Source organism: Daphnia magna, linkage group LG1 (genome assembly GCF_020631705.1).
Source record: "Daphnia magna isolate NIES linkage group LG1, ASM2063170v1.1, whole genome shotgun sequence".
Classification (NCBI taxonomy): Eukaryota; Metazoa; Arthropoda; class Branchiopoda; order Diplostraca; family Daphniidae; genus Daphnia; species Daphnia magna.
This window is the reverse complement of record NC_059182.1, coordinates 3,595,380-3,612,494: the sequence shown is the minus strand read 5'-3', so window position 1 is coordinate 3,612,494 and position 17,115 is coordinate 3,595,380. Positions and strand designations below refer to the sequence as shown.

At 40.9% G+C, this 17,115-nt stretch overlaps 2 protein-coding genes across 2 annotated transcripts; one reads left to right on the top strand and one right to left on the bottom strand.

Annotated features, from left to right (window-relative positions):
• The first annotated feature begins 294 nt into the window (after nucleotides 1-294).
• On the top strand, nucleotides 295-16,402 carry LOC116930686 (probable U3 small nucleolar RNA-associated protein 11). The gene is made up of 7 exons (XM_045168469.1): nucleotides 295-344; nucleotides 15,161-15,305; nucleotides 15,369-15,430; nucleotides 15,496-15,800; nucleotides 15,863-15,993; nucleotides 16,050-16,160; nucleotides 16,225-16,402. The coding sequence occupies exons 1-7, from the start codon at nucleotides 310-312 to the stop codon at nucleotides 16,312-16,314; spliced, it is 879 nt and encodes a 292-aa protein (XP_045024404.1). The 5' UTR covers nucleotides 295-309; the 3' UTR covers nucleotides 16,315-16,402.
• Nucleotides 16,162-17,095, bottom strand: LOC116930688 (DNA fragmentation factor subunit alpha). The gene is made up of 2 exons (XM_032938080.2): nucleotides 16,853-17,095; nucleotides 16,162-16,784 (listed from the first exon to the last, which is right to left on the bottom strand). Exons 1-2 carry the CDS (start codon nucleotides 16,947-16,949, stop codon nucleotides 16,342-16,344), a joined length of 540 nt encoding a protein of 179 aa, XP_032793971.2. The 5' UTR covers nucleotides 16,950-17,095; the 3' UTR covers nucleotides 16,162-16,341.
• Nucleotides 17,096-17,115: the final 20 nt, after the last annotated feature.

Here is a 17,115-nt window from a genome sequence, read left to right as displayed (position 1 = left end):
TTATTTTTGCAAAACATTTTTCGTTTTGTTTTGTTTACCCTTCCTCTTTCCCGCCATTTTGATTTAGTTTTTTCATTTTTCTTACCCTACCTCTTTTTAAAAAATAAAGCCCATCTTCCTCAGTTTTTCGCTGCATTTGCTGGACAGTGGACGTCTGAAACATCTGGTGCCACGTGCTGATCGTGTGAAATCTATTTAAAGTGAAACATCATCCAAACTAAATTGATCGAGTAAGTTTAATTTAAATCACTTAAGCAGACGACAACCCTCACAGACCTTGTTGTTTCGATAGAAGCAGGTGATGACCAAATGCATCCACCATCATCATCCCGTTGGAACTACAGGTGATACAGGTAGGCCTATGCGTTGAAGCAACCCTTATAGGTCGTGTTAGGCTCGGTGCAGCAATCACCGCGTGTCTTTTCTCTCTTCTCCCTATCTAATGCATAAAAGATGAGGGTACCAGCAGCCACCATAACCGCCAGGTGGCGGACTTCCTGTGCATTTTTGATTGTGTGATACGAGTATCAATCGATACGCGCAGTCGCCAAATTTTGCAATCTAATTTCTAAGATAGTCTTTTATTTGAGACTCGATTTCACGAAATTAGCAATTTTTTTAATTTGGCCATTTGCTGCATTCACTAACATTCACGATTTAGTGAATGTTACACAAGAACCAAGGACGCGTATTTCTATTTGATTCGGAAATGTTGTCTGCTGGTTGGACATCTGCCTTTGTAACCCGCACTCGACTCGAAAACATAACACGGAAGTACCCCCCCATTTTATTAGACCACTTGTATAAATTATTTCGGATTGCTCAGACAGAAGCAGCTTGTAATACAACAGCCAATTTCATTCAGTAAGTAAAACAAAGAAATTGGTTGAAACATTTTGCGGGCTGTACACACTCCATTTGCTAAATGATGTTTACGCTATCGGGGGGGATTGTGTGGCAATAATAGGCTGAACGTAGAGAGCAGACGACAGGAGCACTCTGCTCAAATCAACTGAGCAACAAATGATGATGACGTTGCAGTTTCATCTTTTATTCATATCCCTGTTTTTTTTACTTGTACATTTGAAGCTCGCGCTGATTTCCTTTTCAATTTACCATTGCATAATACTATCGATTTTGTTTTTATTTGGGTCGTTTTTTCTCTTTTGGGAACGAAAATAACATTTGTTTTCGACGACCTTTGCTTGTATCCATCGACGATTTGCGTTGATTTCTAATTTTCATTGTTCTCAATGTGTCTCCACCATCGGAATGGAGAAAGGGGCGATTGTTTTTAATTATCTCTAAAAATAGTAGCCCCATTTTTTTTTAAAATCAAGATCGACTACGTACATCAGCTAAATAGATTTCAGTTCTATAGCCGCGTGATTTCTGCAATTGAATTTCTCACCCGAACGAAGCCATTGAAATCAACTTTTTGGGGGTTGTACAAAACTTTACACACACACAAGAAATCGGCGTGTGCGCATAGATGATGAGCGAATCGATGATTGGATTTTGCTCCTCCTCTCCGCTACACACAAAATTTGTAGAACGACGCGTGTTGTGTGTATGTACCGGGGTTTGGCCGTGAAATTGGTTTTCGTTGTGTGCTGCTGTTGGCATCATCGAAGCGCATCATTGAAATATATAGAATAATAAAAGGTGGGTTAGGGGGGGAGAACATTTTCTGCGTGTGACTTTATTGTGAATTAGCCCAGCGTAATAAGCGCATTTGACTGTGGGGGCCACCCTTCACCGCATACGTCCGCCGCGTGAAAGCCGCTAAATACAAATCCCCCCCCTCCCCATCTATGTGTGCGCGGTTATATAGGCCGTCGATTCAACTTTTTTCAATGACATCATGGCGCCAGCTAATTTACAAATCTTCTTCGGCCGGAATGTCTTTTGCTGTTCGTATTTTCGGGTCGCAGAAAAATGTGTGCGGGGTCGATGGATGCGAGGCTGCAGCAGGTGCACTGTATAAACTTGGACGTGTAATACAAGTGAGGATTATGCGCTTTGCGTTGAACAGCGTTCCGCACTTTAGCCCCGATGTTGTTTTATACTCGCACGTGCCGAGTTAGCCCCGCATTTAAATCTTTTGTGTCATTTTTAAATGCCTCATTCTATTGTGGGGGGGGGTGAATCTTTTTGAAACGAGAAAAAACACCAGGTGGCAGCACCGATCACTATCTACTCCCGGCCACACCTTCCCACACGAAAACGCCTTTGAAAAACAAAACTGGAGACGTAAACATTTAACTGCGCTCGCAATTTTGCCTTTTAATTGACAAGACTAGGCGCATAAAGATGTCGAGAATAGAGCGTGACGGAAACCCCAGCAATGTCGTCGCGTCTGACGTCATCCGATTAAGTAGCGTCAGCATTATGAGATTATTTACGATCGAGCATTGTTACGTCTGCATTTTAAAAGGAGAATTCTAGTCGATAAGCGGCTAATTGTTTGAGCAGTTTTTGACGACAGCTGCTGGCCGTATTTCTGACTCTTGTTGTCTATCCCCCCACCCCCCATCCGATTGAACAATCGAAAAATATGCAACGAATGACCAAACAAGGCGTCAACGTATAGAAGAGGGTTCGGTCTCATTAGTGACGAATCATTTAATCGGCTCCATCGGGTCTTCTGAAATGTTATTCCGATTCCGTGTTTGCTGGTGGTGGACTGTGAACGTCGCGAGTTCGTGCCACACAGTCCCTCATTTTCTGCGAAAAACAAGAGAAATAATGAAACGACTCGATAAAAGTCCACTTTGGATGGCGAAAGAAAAAGTTCTATTTCAATCAGGTGTGATAAACCAGTTTGGGCCACTCTTTAGAAGAATCGTCTTATTTTGAATGTGACCGAGTGAAATGGTTTTCCTTTACTCGGAAAACAAACTCTAAATAGACGGCAACGAGAAGTAAAAGTATAGGGAGTCTTAAAAGCGTCTTATAAAAAGAAATCGATTCTTATATTATCTAATGCGCGCGCGGTGCAGTAAGAAATTCACGCTCCGTCGTCTCCCATTTTCCTTGCACGCAAAACAGGATATGCAAATTTTCGTCTATTTTTTTTTTTGCTCCCGCTGCTGCACGAGAAAACTCGTTTTTACGCCCCGCGTGAGTTTGTCCCGCCGTTGGCACGCGTCTCATTTTTGAAGTGCAGTTGAATCTGTCCTTTCTGGTCTAAATTGCGATGCTTTTGTACCCGAATCCCGTTAATAGTTGAGGCTACACTTTGCGATTGAAACGGCCGATACGCGCACATAACTCACGTTGATGTTGCCATCCAGTTTTTTTTTCGTGATCGCCTTCATTAAAAGACGAGGAATTCGTCAGCTGCGGCACTGCATCATTTTTTTTGGATTTTCGCTCTTGGCCCAGACGTTGCCATTGTTTGTAAACAGGTTGACGAAAAACACCTGATCGACCTACAGTGCGCATTTGCCGACTGTCTTTCGCCTGCAGAAGGTGAGCGTATAATATAAGAACCAATGGCAATCGCCATTCGCACACGACAAAGTCTCTTTAAATGGCCCGAATCAAGTCCAATTGAAAGTGATGCATTTCGTGATGTAAAGAGGCATATATTCTTGACTTGTGTGCACGTCTAGCGAAACTGGATGAAAAGGGACGTCGTTCTTGTTTAGACGTCACTTGACGGAGACGTCGTCGTTACGTCCTTTGCGTGTCACTTGGCATCCCCCCTGATCGTATAATCGGATTTCCGTTGTACACTCGCGCTCGGCCGTTCTTCATACAAGTAGAACATTCTCGATTTCAAACCCCACATTTCTTTCTGAATGTATTTAACTGTAAACATTTCCCCAAACTCTGTATATCTTGGGACTCGGGAAAAATTCTTTGAAAAAGATGGCCGCGTGATGGCGTCGCGACGCTCTCACACATATACACCCTCTGGCCTTTTCTGTTTTTTTTCAAAGAGTGAGACACCCTTGTATACTGGTGATGTTGCTTGTAGGGAATATATAATGATATAACCGAATTTTCGCCCGGTCCTCTTTTATTTTCCCCTTCGGCACGACGATCCCCCCCTCCAACGACTTGGGGGTCTTCTCGATAGAAAGGGAGGGGGCGCAACATGGGGGCTGCCATTGTAACATTTGTCACAGGGCGATATATACAGAGAGGAGGGGTTATACAGAGACTTCGTGACACATTAGCGTTCAAAGCTGCGGAAATTCGGTTACCGTAAATTACAAGTCAACTCGTAGCGTCGTCCGCTTCGCAAGGTTCGCCCTCCCCTTTTCAACTCCCACACCTCCCTCCTTTCCTTCAACCGTGTGTGCATATCATCCAGCCTCCCCCCCCATCCCACCCCAAACAAAAAAGGAAAAAAAACATTTTATTTATACGTGTATATTTATATAAATAGTGCATCACGTAGATGTACGGGACCACCGCCAATTGGCTCTTCATTGTACCTCACCATCGGCTTCACGTGTGTGGACGTGACTTGATTACGGACGCTATTTGCAAAGGAGGGTTTCATTGATGATTTTCTGTAGTTTTTTTTTAAAACGAAACTTTGATCTCGTCTACAACACCCATTAAATGCAATAGACACCTCTGCGCACTAGGCCCCTCCGGCCGGAAGATGAAAAGAAACTGCACGGCGCATCATTTCTCTTAAGGCGGCGATGACCCGTCCACATCGGGGTTGGGATGAAAGCAACCAACAGCTAGGGTTAATCTGCGATGCTCTTTGTCGACGGGTCATGGTGTTAGAGTTACTTTTAGAAATAGATGAAGATAACTATCGAAATAGGGTGCGATATCGTACACAAAAAAAGAGGCTGTTTTATTGATCTGTTTTTAAGGCTCTGATTGATGAAATGGGCCAACATTCAGCATCTCTCTTTTAGCCATTTCCGATCGAATTTCGTATTTTTTTTGGCAGAGCAAAATGGCGAGATTTTGGGCTTTTTATTCAAATGAGCATTTGTATCGGTCCGAAATCGACACACACACACACATCATTTCTTTTTTTTTTCCCCGTCAGTGCGAGGTAGAGGGGAAATATGGTGGTATATATATAGGCCCCTGGACGAGCGCACTGGCCGGAGCCTGTCATGCGTGAGGTTGCCGATGTGTTCGCGCTTGTCACCCAGTGGCAAAACGGATTACACGCTTGGGCTAACCATTTCTTTCTCTCTCCTTTTTCATATATATATTTTTCAAAGATCGTCGTTTCTATATATCCCCTCTTCTTCTTTATAGATCGGATGTGTGTGTGTCTATATATATACTGTATCTATCCATCTTTTGTGTTTCTCTCTGTGTGTGTCCGCCAAAAAGTCCCTCCTCTTTATACAAGAACCCTCAGCCACACATCTGGACTGTTGGTGACAAAAAAGAAATTCTTTCTCTCTGGAAAAAAAGTAAATATATATAATAAAGTATCTCGATATAAGATCGACCAGCTTCTATTCACACTTGTGTATAGGGGGGATTTCTATTGTGTGTGTATATATTTATCCCCCATTTTTTTTCAGTTTTTGAGAGGGAAAATGCGCAGGGCTGTTACATGTGCCGGTTACGATTTTTGTGCGCATCAAACGTGTGAGGCTTCATCAACTAATATGCGTTCCTTGAAAAATAAAGACATTGACCGCCCTCGTCCCCCAACGATGTATATATATAGATTCAGAATGAATGAGATCTATACCACAATAAGATGCTGACCGTATTCAATTATTGGGTGCTCAATATCAGACCCCCCCTCTCTGTCGTTGCTCGCTGTGTGTCGAGTAATAAAGAACCTTTGGGGGTGATTATGCGCTCAATGATGATGGACTTTGATCCACATTACCACCACCCCTCCTCGAAGAAGAAGAATGTCTCTCTTTTGACACTTAATATATAAATGGAGAGAGAGTCTCGATGACTTTCCTTCGCGCCCCTGGCTGAAATCTAGAACAATAGAAATGACTGTAATGCAGGTATTCGTATTGTAAGTCACGTTGCACTTCCTTCCGGTTTCTTTCCTCTCTCTATCGCAATGTATTACATAGAACGGAGAGGAACTCTTTTATGAACCACATGTAAGCTCGGTGTTGTTATATTTTTACTCGAAATGCACACACAGTCGATGATTGACGTTTCCTTCGAAACTCGGCCGAGGCACGTAGTCACCCCCCCTCATCTTGAAAACAAAATTTCGACACAAGTCCAACCGAAATTGTTTTTTCTTGAAAAGACACGTAGATACCAACAGTTGAATAGCAAAATGGGGAGGGGGTAGCGTCAAATGTCCACCACGATAACGGAACAATCTTTTTCATAGAGTCTTATGGGGTCGAGTGTTAATAATAATCTATTTGGGACAGCGGTCGGTGGCTCACGCGCAAGTCTCACACGAATGATTCCATATATTCCCCGTACACCGTTCGCACGATATACAATCGCCTTGGTTGTTTTTATAAAGGGATCGTATTATTACAGTCGATCCCGGAAAAAAGAATCGGTGTTTATAGCAATGGTATCAAAGCGTTGCCGCGCATTGATCAATGCTCATTAGCATAATTTTGGGTGATCTGCGCGCAACACTAGAGGCCACTTATATTAAGGCCAGATATGCGCGCTCGTGTTTTTTCTTTCTCATCCCGCTATAAATTTATTTTTTTATTTTTTTGCTGATCCTCACACACACACAAAACTGACGTGTGTGTATATATACATACAGGGATGAAGCTTTTTGGGGGTTGCGTGGTCATGCATGATAGTGCCTACTCTGTGTTGTTTTTTTTTCTTTCATTTTCCCGAGCAAAAAAACAAAATGTGTGTGTGTGCAGCTTTGGATGTATTATTCTCGAGCAGCATCATCTCCCCCGCCTTGTTGTCTTCTTGTTTGTTTAGTGCACCATGCCGATCGTCTGATGTTGACTCAACGGCTCTCGCCGCGCAGCGCTTTTCGAAATCGTTCGTTTTTCCCTGATGCTTTTTATGTGTACATAGAAAGAGAGAGGGGGGGGGATCGAAAAGCCAGTAGCTGATGACATCAGTTTTAAATGCTTTCGAGTGAGTTCTTCTTCTTCGTTGCCATTGAATTTCGATGGCCACCTGTTAGACGAGAGCGTGTGACGTCACGCTTTTGAATTGCCAATATTTCGTCGAATTATATACAAGTGGGGCATTGATGATATAAATCATGTCGTCCTTGAACTTGAATATCGGCCATCATGCTCTATACATATTTCATTTTATGTATATGTATATACAGCCCCTTATGTGTAGTAATGTACGTAACACGAGCGGCAATTTGAATCTCATCAGCAAGGCCAATGGCGAACGTGTGATGTCATCCGTTCACCTTTTTGTCGTCATACGATTCCTCGTACATCGCCACGTTCCATAATACATCGATAAAGACACGCTTTTGGAATATCAATTTAGGTTGGCCGCTGATCGATATATCGACGCCCTACACTATATATATCTTGTTGTCTGCTACTATATATAGCGTGAATGCCATTAGCCTACGTAATGAGCGCGCGTGAATAACGTTCATGAATCTTGCATGATTCTCTTTTTTTTTAAATGCGTCGTATAAACAGTTTGAATGAACACCCCCCCTCTCCTTTGCTTGTTCTACACCCCCCCCCCTTTTTTTTTAACGGTGAATAGTTTGGCTTTTGCCCTCGATTTGCCATGCTGGTATATATTAGTGATATGCTAATGATTCTTCTTCTTCTTCTTCTTCTGCTGTATACATAATAAAAAAGTCAGTGTGTCTACATGTAGATGGGCCATATGTATAAAAGGAAGAGTGCGACTCGTCCGACGTCGCCAGTCTTTAATCGTCCACCACCGCGTTCACCTCCGCAATTCTTTTTGTTGTTGTTGTACAACATTTAAAAGTGTATCGTTTCGTAACAGTGCGAAATGTTTTTTTTTTTTTGCAACGTGATTTTTAAGTGAGTAATCTTTAAAAAAAAAAAAAGATATGGTAGCGTGAACTAAGAAGAATTGAGTTAAGGGGGGGGGGGCAAAGTCACGCCCACCGCACGCTAAACATCCATCCAGCACGGAGAATATTTCTAAAGCTTCTTCTTCTTCTTCTCTTTGATGTAATCCCCACCCACAGCAAAATGCGTCAGAAGAGCAAGAAAAAAAAAAAAAAGGGCGGAGATCATTTTCAACCCGCACAATTTTGTCCTTCTTTTTCTTGTATTATATAAGCGAAAAAATAAAAATAAATGAAGATCATGCGCAGTATAGAGAGCCGCCTCACAGTTCATCTATACGTTTTATACATCACAACGCAACGCAATAAAGAAATACGAATTTATTTTTTGCTGGGCTCAGCAGAGACGTGATCTCGTATAATACAGCCAAGATGGCGTCCGTGCGAAGACGGATGTGCACAGACATTTATGCACTCGAGTCTATTTATACATGAAAATAGTTCAACTAGCCAATGAGAACACGTTGGTGGCTCCTCCTACTTCCTGTCAACAGAGTCTCTTATTATTTAAAACAAAAAAATTATGTGTTTAAATAAATAAGGAAATTGGGGCTTTAATTGGGTCTCGCTGATGTTTGATGTCGATACGTTTATAAAAGAAAGAAAGGGGATGGCGTTGTAATCAGATGCATCGGAGCGTGAAACGATTGGAAATGACAACCATCAACCTTTATTTGATTGCCGTTTTCCAAATATAAATAGACGTTGTTTAATAGCTTTTATATCAACAGATTAAACTTGCTCGGTTCTCTCATTTCAGAAAGAAAACCTATATGCATTAGGGGTTGGGGGGGATGAAGCGTTGAAATAGGCACAAAAGCTGTCAATCTTTGACGCCCTTGCGCATTTTTGTTTGCTGGGCTTCTGCCTCTACAATTTGGTGCGCGTTAAGAGCAATCACACGTGACTATACAATCGCTAGATTGAGATCAAGCTTGACGTGTCGCTAACAAAAGCTTGATGTATATTATTGAAGATGTGTACTATAATGTAAACGTACTACACAGTTCAAACATTGTAACACGTTTGAGATGTACACACAAATGGCCATTTTTCGCACGGCTACATGATCCGCGTTCTCCCAATCCGGTTGGCAATAACAACAAGATCGGAATACATCCAACACGATTCAAAAAAATTGCAGAAAACTGATCGATGGTGGACCGTCGCAGTTCAACATTCAACAGAGAGGGGAAAGCGAGTCTCACACATGTGGGAGGTAGTAGAAATTTGCCATTGTGTTATATATCTATCGTTTAACGTCTGCCCCCCCCCACACAAACGTATGACGAGTTGGGATGAAAAAGCGATTGATATAAAAGGGCCAAAGCGATCGCATTTTCTATGATGATAAATCTCTTTTTTTCATGGCGTCGAGCGTGGAAAAACCATTTCGACGCTTGTTGTTGTTGTTGTCCCCTCCCCTCTTTGTAGAAAACAAAAGTCAGTGGCGTTCACGATCGAAAATTTTTGCGCGATCCGCAGAGCGCGCGGCTGTTGCGGTGGAGAGAGGGGGGGGTCCCATTCTATGGAAGCAAAAACTATTAGTTAAATAGGCCCTATCAAATAAAAGCTGACAATGGCAGTTAGAGGCGTCTGTGTATAACAAGGCCCCCCCCCACCCCCCTCTCTATATCTAACAGGAATAAGGCGACAGATGGCCATCTATAAAGCTTTATATATACATTCACTATAGATTTTGTGTATAGTCTACGTATATGATACAATTTCGGATGTGGATAGTTTGAAATTCAGAAAAAAAAAAAAAATCAAATGTCCCGAGGGGTTTTCTATTACGTTATAATATAGCCGCAAAGCAAAATCAGCAATTTCAATATTCGAAGAAAAATGCGAACTTTTCAATGTGAGATATGATGTCGATTATAGATTTTGTTATTGTATAGTTGTTTTCTTTTATTCTTAGCATTTATAATTTATGCGCCGTTCATATTCAGACCCCTTTTTTTTTCGTTGTTGTGTGTTCCTCAGTCTGGAGTGATGATTGTTCTTTTTATATTTATCTCTTGCGCTGCTCTCGTAAGACGCGTGTTAGATGTACATCACACAAAAAAACTCTTTGTTGTTTTTTTTTGTTTCTCTCTAAAGCTGCTGCGCATAGCCGTCATCAAATGTCGTCGATCTATCATTTGTTTCTTTGATTATTTCGTGTCGAGTGCCTCTTGTTGTGCGCTCGCTTCACACACACACACACAGCACAAATGAATATGATTCAGTATATCTTTTGTGAACGTATCGATCCCATACACAGCGCATGATCTACATAGAAAAAAAACGCTGATTCGTTCTATTTTTCTAAACATATCTATTTCATTGATGTATTTAAAGTTTGTTGGATTAAGGAAGAGACGATACAAGATTGGAGGCGACGGATCGAACAGAAGAAGACAAATTTCTTCACATGATTTATCGAACCGCGCATTTTTTTTTAAATAAAAAAAGCTCGGCCGAGTTGTTCAACTTAAAAGAAAAAGAAGATTGAGAGAAAATGGCAATGTCAGCTCGTCTTGTTGACGTCGTCGGTCGACTGTGATGTAGCCTCTTCTTATATATCTATAGCTTTTATATACATTGCTGCTGCTGCTGTGTGGGAAATGTTGGTGAAGAACTTGGGAATATAGGGGAGATGACTCCTCGTTTGGCTCATTTGAATTGCAAATGCGCTTTTCTTCTTATTTTATATTCGAAACGGGCGACCCCCTTTTTCTTTTCTTGCTGGCGCATCCAGTTCGCTGCGACGCCTACACACTTGCACACATCGATAAAATGTGCTTGGGCTTCTTCTTCTTCTTCTTCGGATTGTATTTGAGCTCTTCAAGGCGCGCCCATATTCAGACAATATATATCGTCAACCTCTCGTCTCTTCAAGTCCAATTCACAATTTTCTTTAAACAACTTGGGGTTAAAAAAAAAAGGAATCAAACATTATTCAGGTTTGGCTTCTCGAAACGATTTAATCCAATTTGAGGATTTCGTGTGGGCTTCTTATATAAATAGAGAGACGACGACCATATAGTTTTAATTCTAATCGAATTGATTTTAGCGTGTGGACTCTCCCCTTTCATTTGATTTGAATGCCGTTAATGTGGCCACATGCCGTGCGGTGTGTGGTGAATGGTTTTCAAATATCGTACGTTTCTATTTTGTGGGGTGGGGGGAGAGCTATACGGGAGCTGCCTACTTTTTACATTTAAATTGACACGCTAAATCCAATTGTTAAGTATAACTCTTTTTTTAGTTTTTCTTCTCTTCTATCCCCCCTTCACTTGCATATCCTTTTAAATCTCTGTCTAGACATTTGCGCCAATGTTACCAAACTCGCGTCATCCCCTGAGCGCATTTGCGGCGATTTCTCATAAGAATCCTTGAGGATAGTTGAAAATCGGTCCTTGAAAATAGTTGAACGTATAGGCCTCATCTATATACCTTTTTATACACGTATACGTATATGTAATATTACTGTACTCTTCAAATCCCGATATTGAACGCGATTGTTTCGACTGCAAACATCCACAGTGGATCTCTATCTGTTGTTTTGATAGTAATACATAAATACGCAGCGTATATATATATATAATATGCATATCTATGTCGTCACTGTTGTTGCTGCCTACATCAGCAAGAGCGTGTCTAATTCCCGCATCTCCCCCCCAACCCAAATATGCGCATATATTTAATTGGCGCGTGCGCTCCACTGCCACTTGTCTTTTTGGCCGCGTGTCCTTCTTTTTTTTTTGTTGTTGTTGTTTTGTTTTTGTTTTTTGTTATTTACGCGTTACGATGCGCTGGAGATGTTCTCGTGTATAGAAGCGGAGAAAATTTCAGTCTGCGATGAACTCGACTTGTGATTCGTTTTGTCCTTGGTATTGAATGTCGATTGTTTCTCGCAGCTATTGCCAAGGAATAAAAGCATTCAATGGGATTCTTTTTATTCATGTATACAAGATGTGTGTAGGCAAATGCATAACAACACGATCCTTCATCTCTCCTCCCTTCCCCCCACCGAAGAAACGGCAGACAGAAGGCGCATTCTTATCTATGTAGACATTTATTATTCCCTTTTTTTCTTCTTCTTCTTCTTGTTTTTTTTTCAGACTGATATTCAACCTTTTTTTATTTTGCCTGTTTTTCTCTTATTTGTATCGTAAAGAGGCAGAGAAATAATAGAAGAAATTCTTTCATCAACAGCTTCTGGCTTTTCCTCCCCCTCTACTTGACTTCTCATTCATTCCAAACGTTTACCGATCATCATATGCTAATGGCATTTTTTTATTTTTTAAATCGTAGCACCCCCCCCTCAAAAAAACAAAACAAAAAACACGAGCGGTATCACCTCTTAAGAGATACCCACATTCAGTAGCTGCACACAGTGGCTAAAAGATATTGTGTACCTGTGTCCTGATGGATGTGATATAGAGCCCTAACAGCAGATTGTGTGTTTTCTTTTCTCTCTCTCTCTCTCTCTTTTTAGATTGGAGAGGGGCTGAATCATTTCGTATTCATATAAACATGCAGAGCTATTTTGGCCGCCATTGATAAAATGTGCCGACACAGCGGTATACGTGTGTAGGTATCTAAACATTGAAACGATGCGGGGCTCTTAATAATGCCCACACCCAAACGATTAAATCGCAGATAAAACAAAAACATGTACTGGTATAAATGCATTAAAAACGAAACACTATGGGTGCAAGAGTTTTTGTCGTTTGAATCAAATATGTTATACGATATCGTCGTGCTCTGCCAAGAAAGGCGCCCAGTCAACTCTCTATACACACGTGAAGATGATGGAGAGAAGAAGCTCCGCCCAATTTTCTTATGGCCGCACGCGTGCCGCATCACAGACAGACCTCTCGTTCCATGCACAGCTTCTGTATTATCTATTATAGTATATATATCAAAAAAAAAAAAAAAAGTGGGGGTGGTGGGTGGTGGGAAATGATGATTTGTCATCTTCTTCTGTGTCGAGCCGTAGTACATTATGTGATATCGATGACCTCTCCCTTTCTCCGCGTTTTTTGACTGGTCATCTTTGGTCTACTGGATCTCTTGTTGTATATATGGCCGAGGCAGGAGCAGAAGCATCGATAATCTATTGCTTATATATAGATATATAGAGATAGAATATAAGGGGAGGAAGGTCGATGCCACGAGCCAAAAACATGACGCAGAGGGCGAGGCCTCTTGCCATCAAAAAGCCACAAGGAGAGAGTGTGTGGGGGGGTTGCAGCATCTTTTATGTTATATACGCGAAAGAAGAAGAAGAATATAAAAGAAAAAAAATAGATAATTTTTTTCCCCCAAAGAACGAAAGAAATGTGTGGGTGGCGTTGACAGGCGGATCTAAAACCCATCGGCGCTTGTCGTCGACCGTTGCGGCTGTACAGCCAACCGGATTTCGTCACGCACGTTACACCCTTCTGGCCGTTTCTTTTTTTCCCTTTTACACCAATGAACTCGACCATCACTATGTGTGGTAAAAGATAAAATATTAAATATTAAAGATTAACGTTTAAAATGAAGTATGTCGAAATGTGTTCAAACAATTGAAAAGAGGAGCAGCAGCATCGTTTTAAAAATAATGGAAAGAACAAAAGAAGAAAAGTTTTGAATGACGGCTCATTACGTCATTTGACAGAACATAAATATAGTAGTTTCCTACCTTACATCAATTACTCGGAAAATAGAGCAAGATTTGGCTCGTGCCCCCCTCTCTCGCGCGCCCTGCTCCTCCTTGTGCCTCATATAAAATATCGCTTCAACTCCCTCTCTCTCTGCTCTGTATAGATATATGTGTATGCCTTTTCCATATCATTTGCATGTCAAAGGGAGAAGGCAGACAGCCAAGGAGAGAAGCTCTTCTTTCTTCTCTTCTATATATGAGCTGAAAGAAAATACAGAGATCTATGAAGGAAGCCCCAACAGCAAGCCCAAAGGATATGCCAGAAAAAAGGGGTGTGGTTCATAGTGAGAGAGAGAATTCGGCGTGAAGAAAATGCCCAAGAGACGCATCAAAAAGCTCCTGGCCTCCCCACCGATCCTGATGTACGAGCCAAAAAAAAGAAACGATATAAGCAAAAACCCCTTTTTTCTCTCTCTCTCTCTGGATGGCACACTCGTTTCGACTTGTCTCTCTTTCTCTACGTCTGTTTAGCGGTGGTTCACTACTTTTTCTTTTCTCTTTTTTTCGATTCTCATCCCTTTGCCACACTTTTATATTTTGGGGCGGTTCTTTTAACTCCCGATGGAACATTTCAGTGCGTCCCCCGATATCCAAGTTAAGTACGGCTACGTGTGTGCATGTCAATAAAGGGGTGAATTTCTTTTTTTTTTTTTTAACAATCAAAAAGAAAAGTCGCAATTTTCTTTTTTGAAATTCTGAATAATGAGCACTGCCAGTTTGATGTAAATAACGTGTTTGTCAAAAAAAAAAAAAAATAAATAAATAAAGTTTGTCCTTCAGCGACGAATGTGGATGGAGTCGCCAATCGGCTTAAAATCGTCGCATCATTTTCCAGCGCATCTATCGCAAACAAAAAATGATTCGAGATAAAATGGAAAATTTTATATAAAGCTAATGCCAAGAGAGAGAGGGTGCCTGTTTTGCATGATCCGAAGCCGATGATATTCTTATGATATCAGCATCGTCCTTTTTTCCTTTTTTTTTGGCCTTATATTTCATACATATTCTTCCTTCTCGCATCACAATAAGCCAACAACGTTTGATGTATTATGCAAATGATAGGCATTGCAGTACACACCGACAGTTTGAAATCACCGCGTGTGAAAAGTACCGAATAGCAACACCTGAAAAGAGAAGATTTTTGTTTTTGTTTTTTTAATATTTTTATTCGGAATTTCGTTAACTCGAAGGCAAGTTTGGATGCAGCGAAATATACGAGATTATTATCATCTCGGGTGGTTTGTTTCATGTAGTGTGTGGTGACAAAACAGGATGAAGGCAAATCAAGCCTCAGTGGAAGAGAGATTGAGTTTAACTAACCGTGAAAACAAAATCCCCTCCGTCATTGTAACCCTTTCACATGACATTTTACTCTCATCGCCGTTAACAGCTCTAAATTTTGATGGATTCATTAGCATTTATCGCCATCTCGTGGTAACTTTGAATACTAAAAAACCTTTATCTCATAGATGGCTGTCGTGTCGAATCTCGAAATTCATTCTGCTTATTCACGTGTTTACTGCAAAACGACAGTTGACGAAACATCTTAAACGAAAAATGGCTTCGCTTAGAAATGCGTTCAAATCTAACAAAGCTCATCGAGAAAGACATCAGGTAAAATACCACTAATTTATATTGAGTTGCAAACAGATACTGACATACCTTTGCATTCGGCAGCCTGAAGCCAGAGCCCATTTGGGCTTCCTGGAGAAAAAGAAAGACTATCGTGAAAGAGCTAGGTAATTGTGCAAGAAAGTATACGTCTTCGTTTTTAATATCTATTCGAATCTACATTTTTTTTCAGGGATTTTAATGAAAAGAAAGGAGCATTGAAAGGACTTCATAAACGTGCACTCAACAAGAATCCAGATGAGTTCTACTTCCACATGATTCGGTCGCGCATGGAGGAGGGTGAACACGTTGAGACACCGAAAGAAGAAGAATGCACTCCTGAACAGCTCAAGTTGATGCAAACTCAAGATTTAAAGTATATTGCCCACAAACGTCTGGTAGAGTCCAAAAAGATAGACAAACTACAGGCTCAGCTTCACCTCGTAGATGCAGAAAAACCAAATAATCACGTATTTTTTGTTGATACAAAAGAAGAAGGTAGACTCAAATATTTAACTATAATAGCACTGATAAAAAACAATTTTTGTTTAATTCTGCAGCAAAAAATCTTAATGTTGCTGAAAGACTGCAAACTCATCCATCTCTACTTTCAAGAAAGTCCAACAGACCAAGATTGGAAGATTTGAAAAAGATGGATCTCAGTAAAATATTAAACGACGAAACTACCGAGGTAAAACTTGTTGACATTCTGCTATATTTCGGTTTCTTGCTAAACTTGTTTTGAAGAATGTGGCAGAGGAACGAATGAAGTCTTACAGACAACTGGAAAAAAGAATCGCCCGTGAAAAGCAACTGATGGTCGCGCAACAAAAGATGGAAATGAAAAAAATGCTTAGGGTATGCATTTAAATTTTTAATTGATTTGAAAAGTACAGGCATGTAATCGATACTTATTTTTCAGGCCAAAAGTTGCAAACCACCCGTACGGATCGCGCCGGGAACAAAGAGCACACCGCCAATATACAAATGGAAACACGAGAGGAAACGATAGATTTGCATCTCCCTTTTTTTTTTTTTTTTAGGGGTATTTGTCTGACTGCTCTTTCGCTCTTTGATACAAATCAACAAGGTCCAATGCATCCTTGATTTTTTTCTTCTGCTCCAACTCTCTCTGGCATGTCTCTATCAGGTATTCCACTTCAGACTGTGGTATACCAATGTTTTGATGCTCTGTGAAAGAGGAGACAACATCCAATTCTTCTTCACTGAGAAGAGCAATAGATCCAGGGCTGCGGACAAGCTTCTGCAGGATTTTCACGGGATTATAAGACCTCTCCGTTCCTGGGCAATCAGTCTCATCAACTGCAGGGAAAGATGCTTCCCACTGGCTATTTGCTCGAAGAACCATCAGTTTTGTGTTGTTATCAAGGTACAGTAGGTAATCATCGTCGAGAACTTCAGTTCCATCTTCTTCAAGCACTAACTGAAAAACTTCTGTTCCCAAATTGAAAAGCGCTCTAGCTATCATAGAAAAGCTTTATTAAACTCAAGACTGCATAGTTCGAAATTTTAAAAAAGGGTTTATATACCTTTGAGCATCAACTCTTCCAGGCTTCCCGCCACGACTCCTTTTTTGGTCCGTCGATCGTGGCTAACCAGTTTAAAAGGTTTCTTCTTTAAATCCATAACTAGCTGAGAAAAAATATTCAAACTAGACTGAATGCGATTCTAAGTCGGTTGTACACAACTGTGACACAACTAATGAACTTGGGAAGCAATTACTCAAATTGTCCACTGACAAATTTTTGAAACCTAGCAGACGGATCTGAATAATCGATTCTTTGTCATTCGA

Coding starts and splice junctions, on each gene's coding strand:
- LOC116930686 (XM_045168469.1), top strand. CDS start 310: ATGCATCCACCATCATCATCCCGTTGGAACTACAG. Junction 15,801..15,862: donor TGTTGATACAAAAGAAGAAG/GTAGACTCAAAT, acceptor TTAATTCTGCAG/CAAAAAATCTTAATGTTGCT. Junction 16,161..16,224: donor AAATGAAAAAAATGCTTAGG/GTATGCATTTAA, acceptor CTTATTTTTCAG/GCCAAAAGTTGCAAACCACC.
- LOC116930688 (XM_032938080.2), bottom strand. CDS start 16,949: ATGGATTTAAAGAAGAAACCTTTTAAACTGGTTAGCCACGATCGACGG. Junction 16,785..16,852: donor GGAAGAGTTGATGCTCAAAG/GTATATAAACCC, acceptor TTTCTATGATAG/CTAGAGCGCTTTTCAATTTG.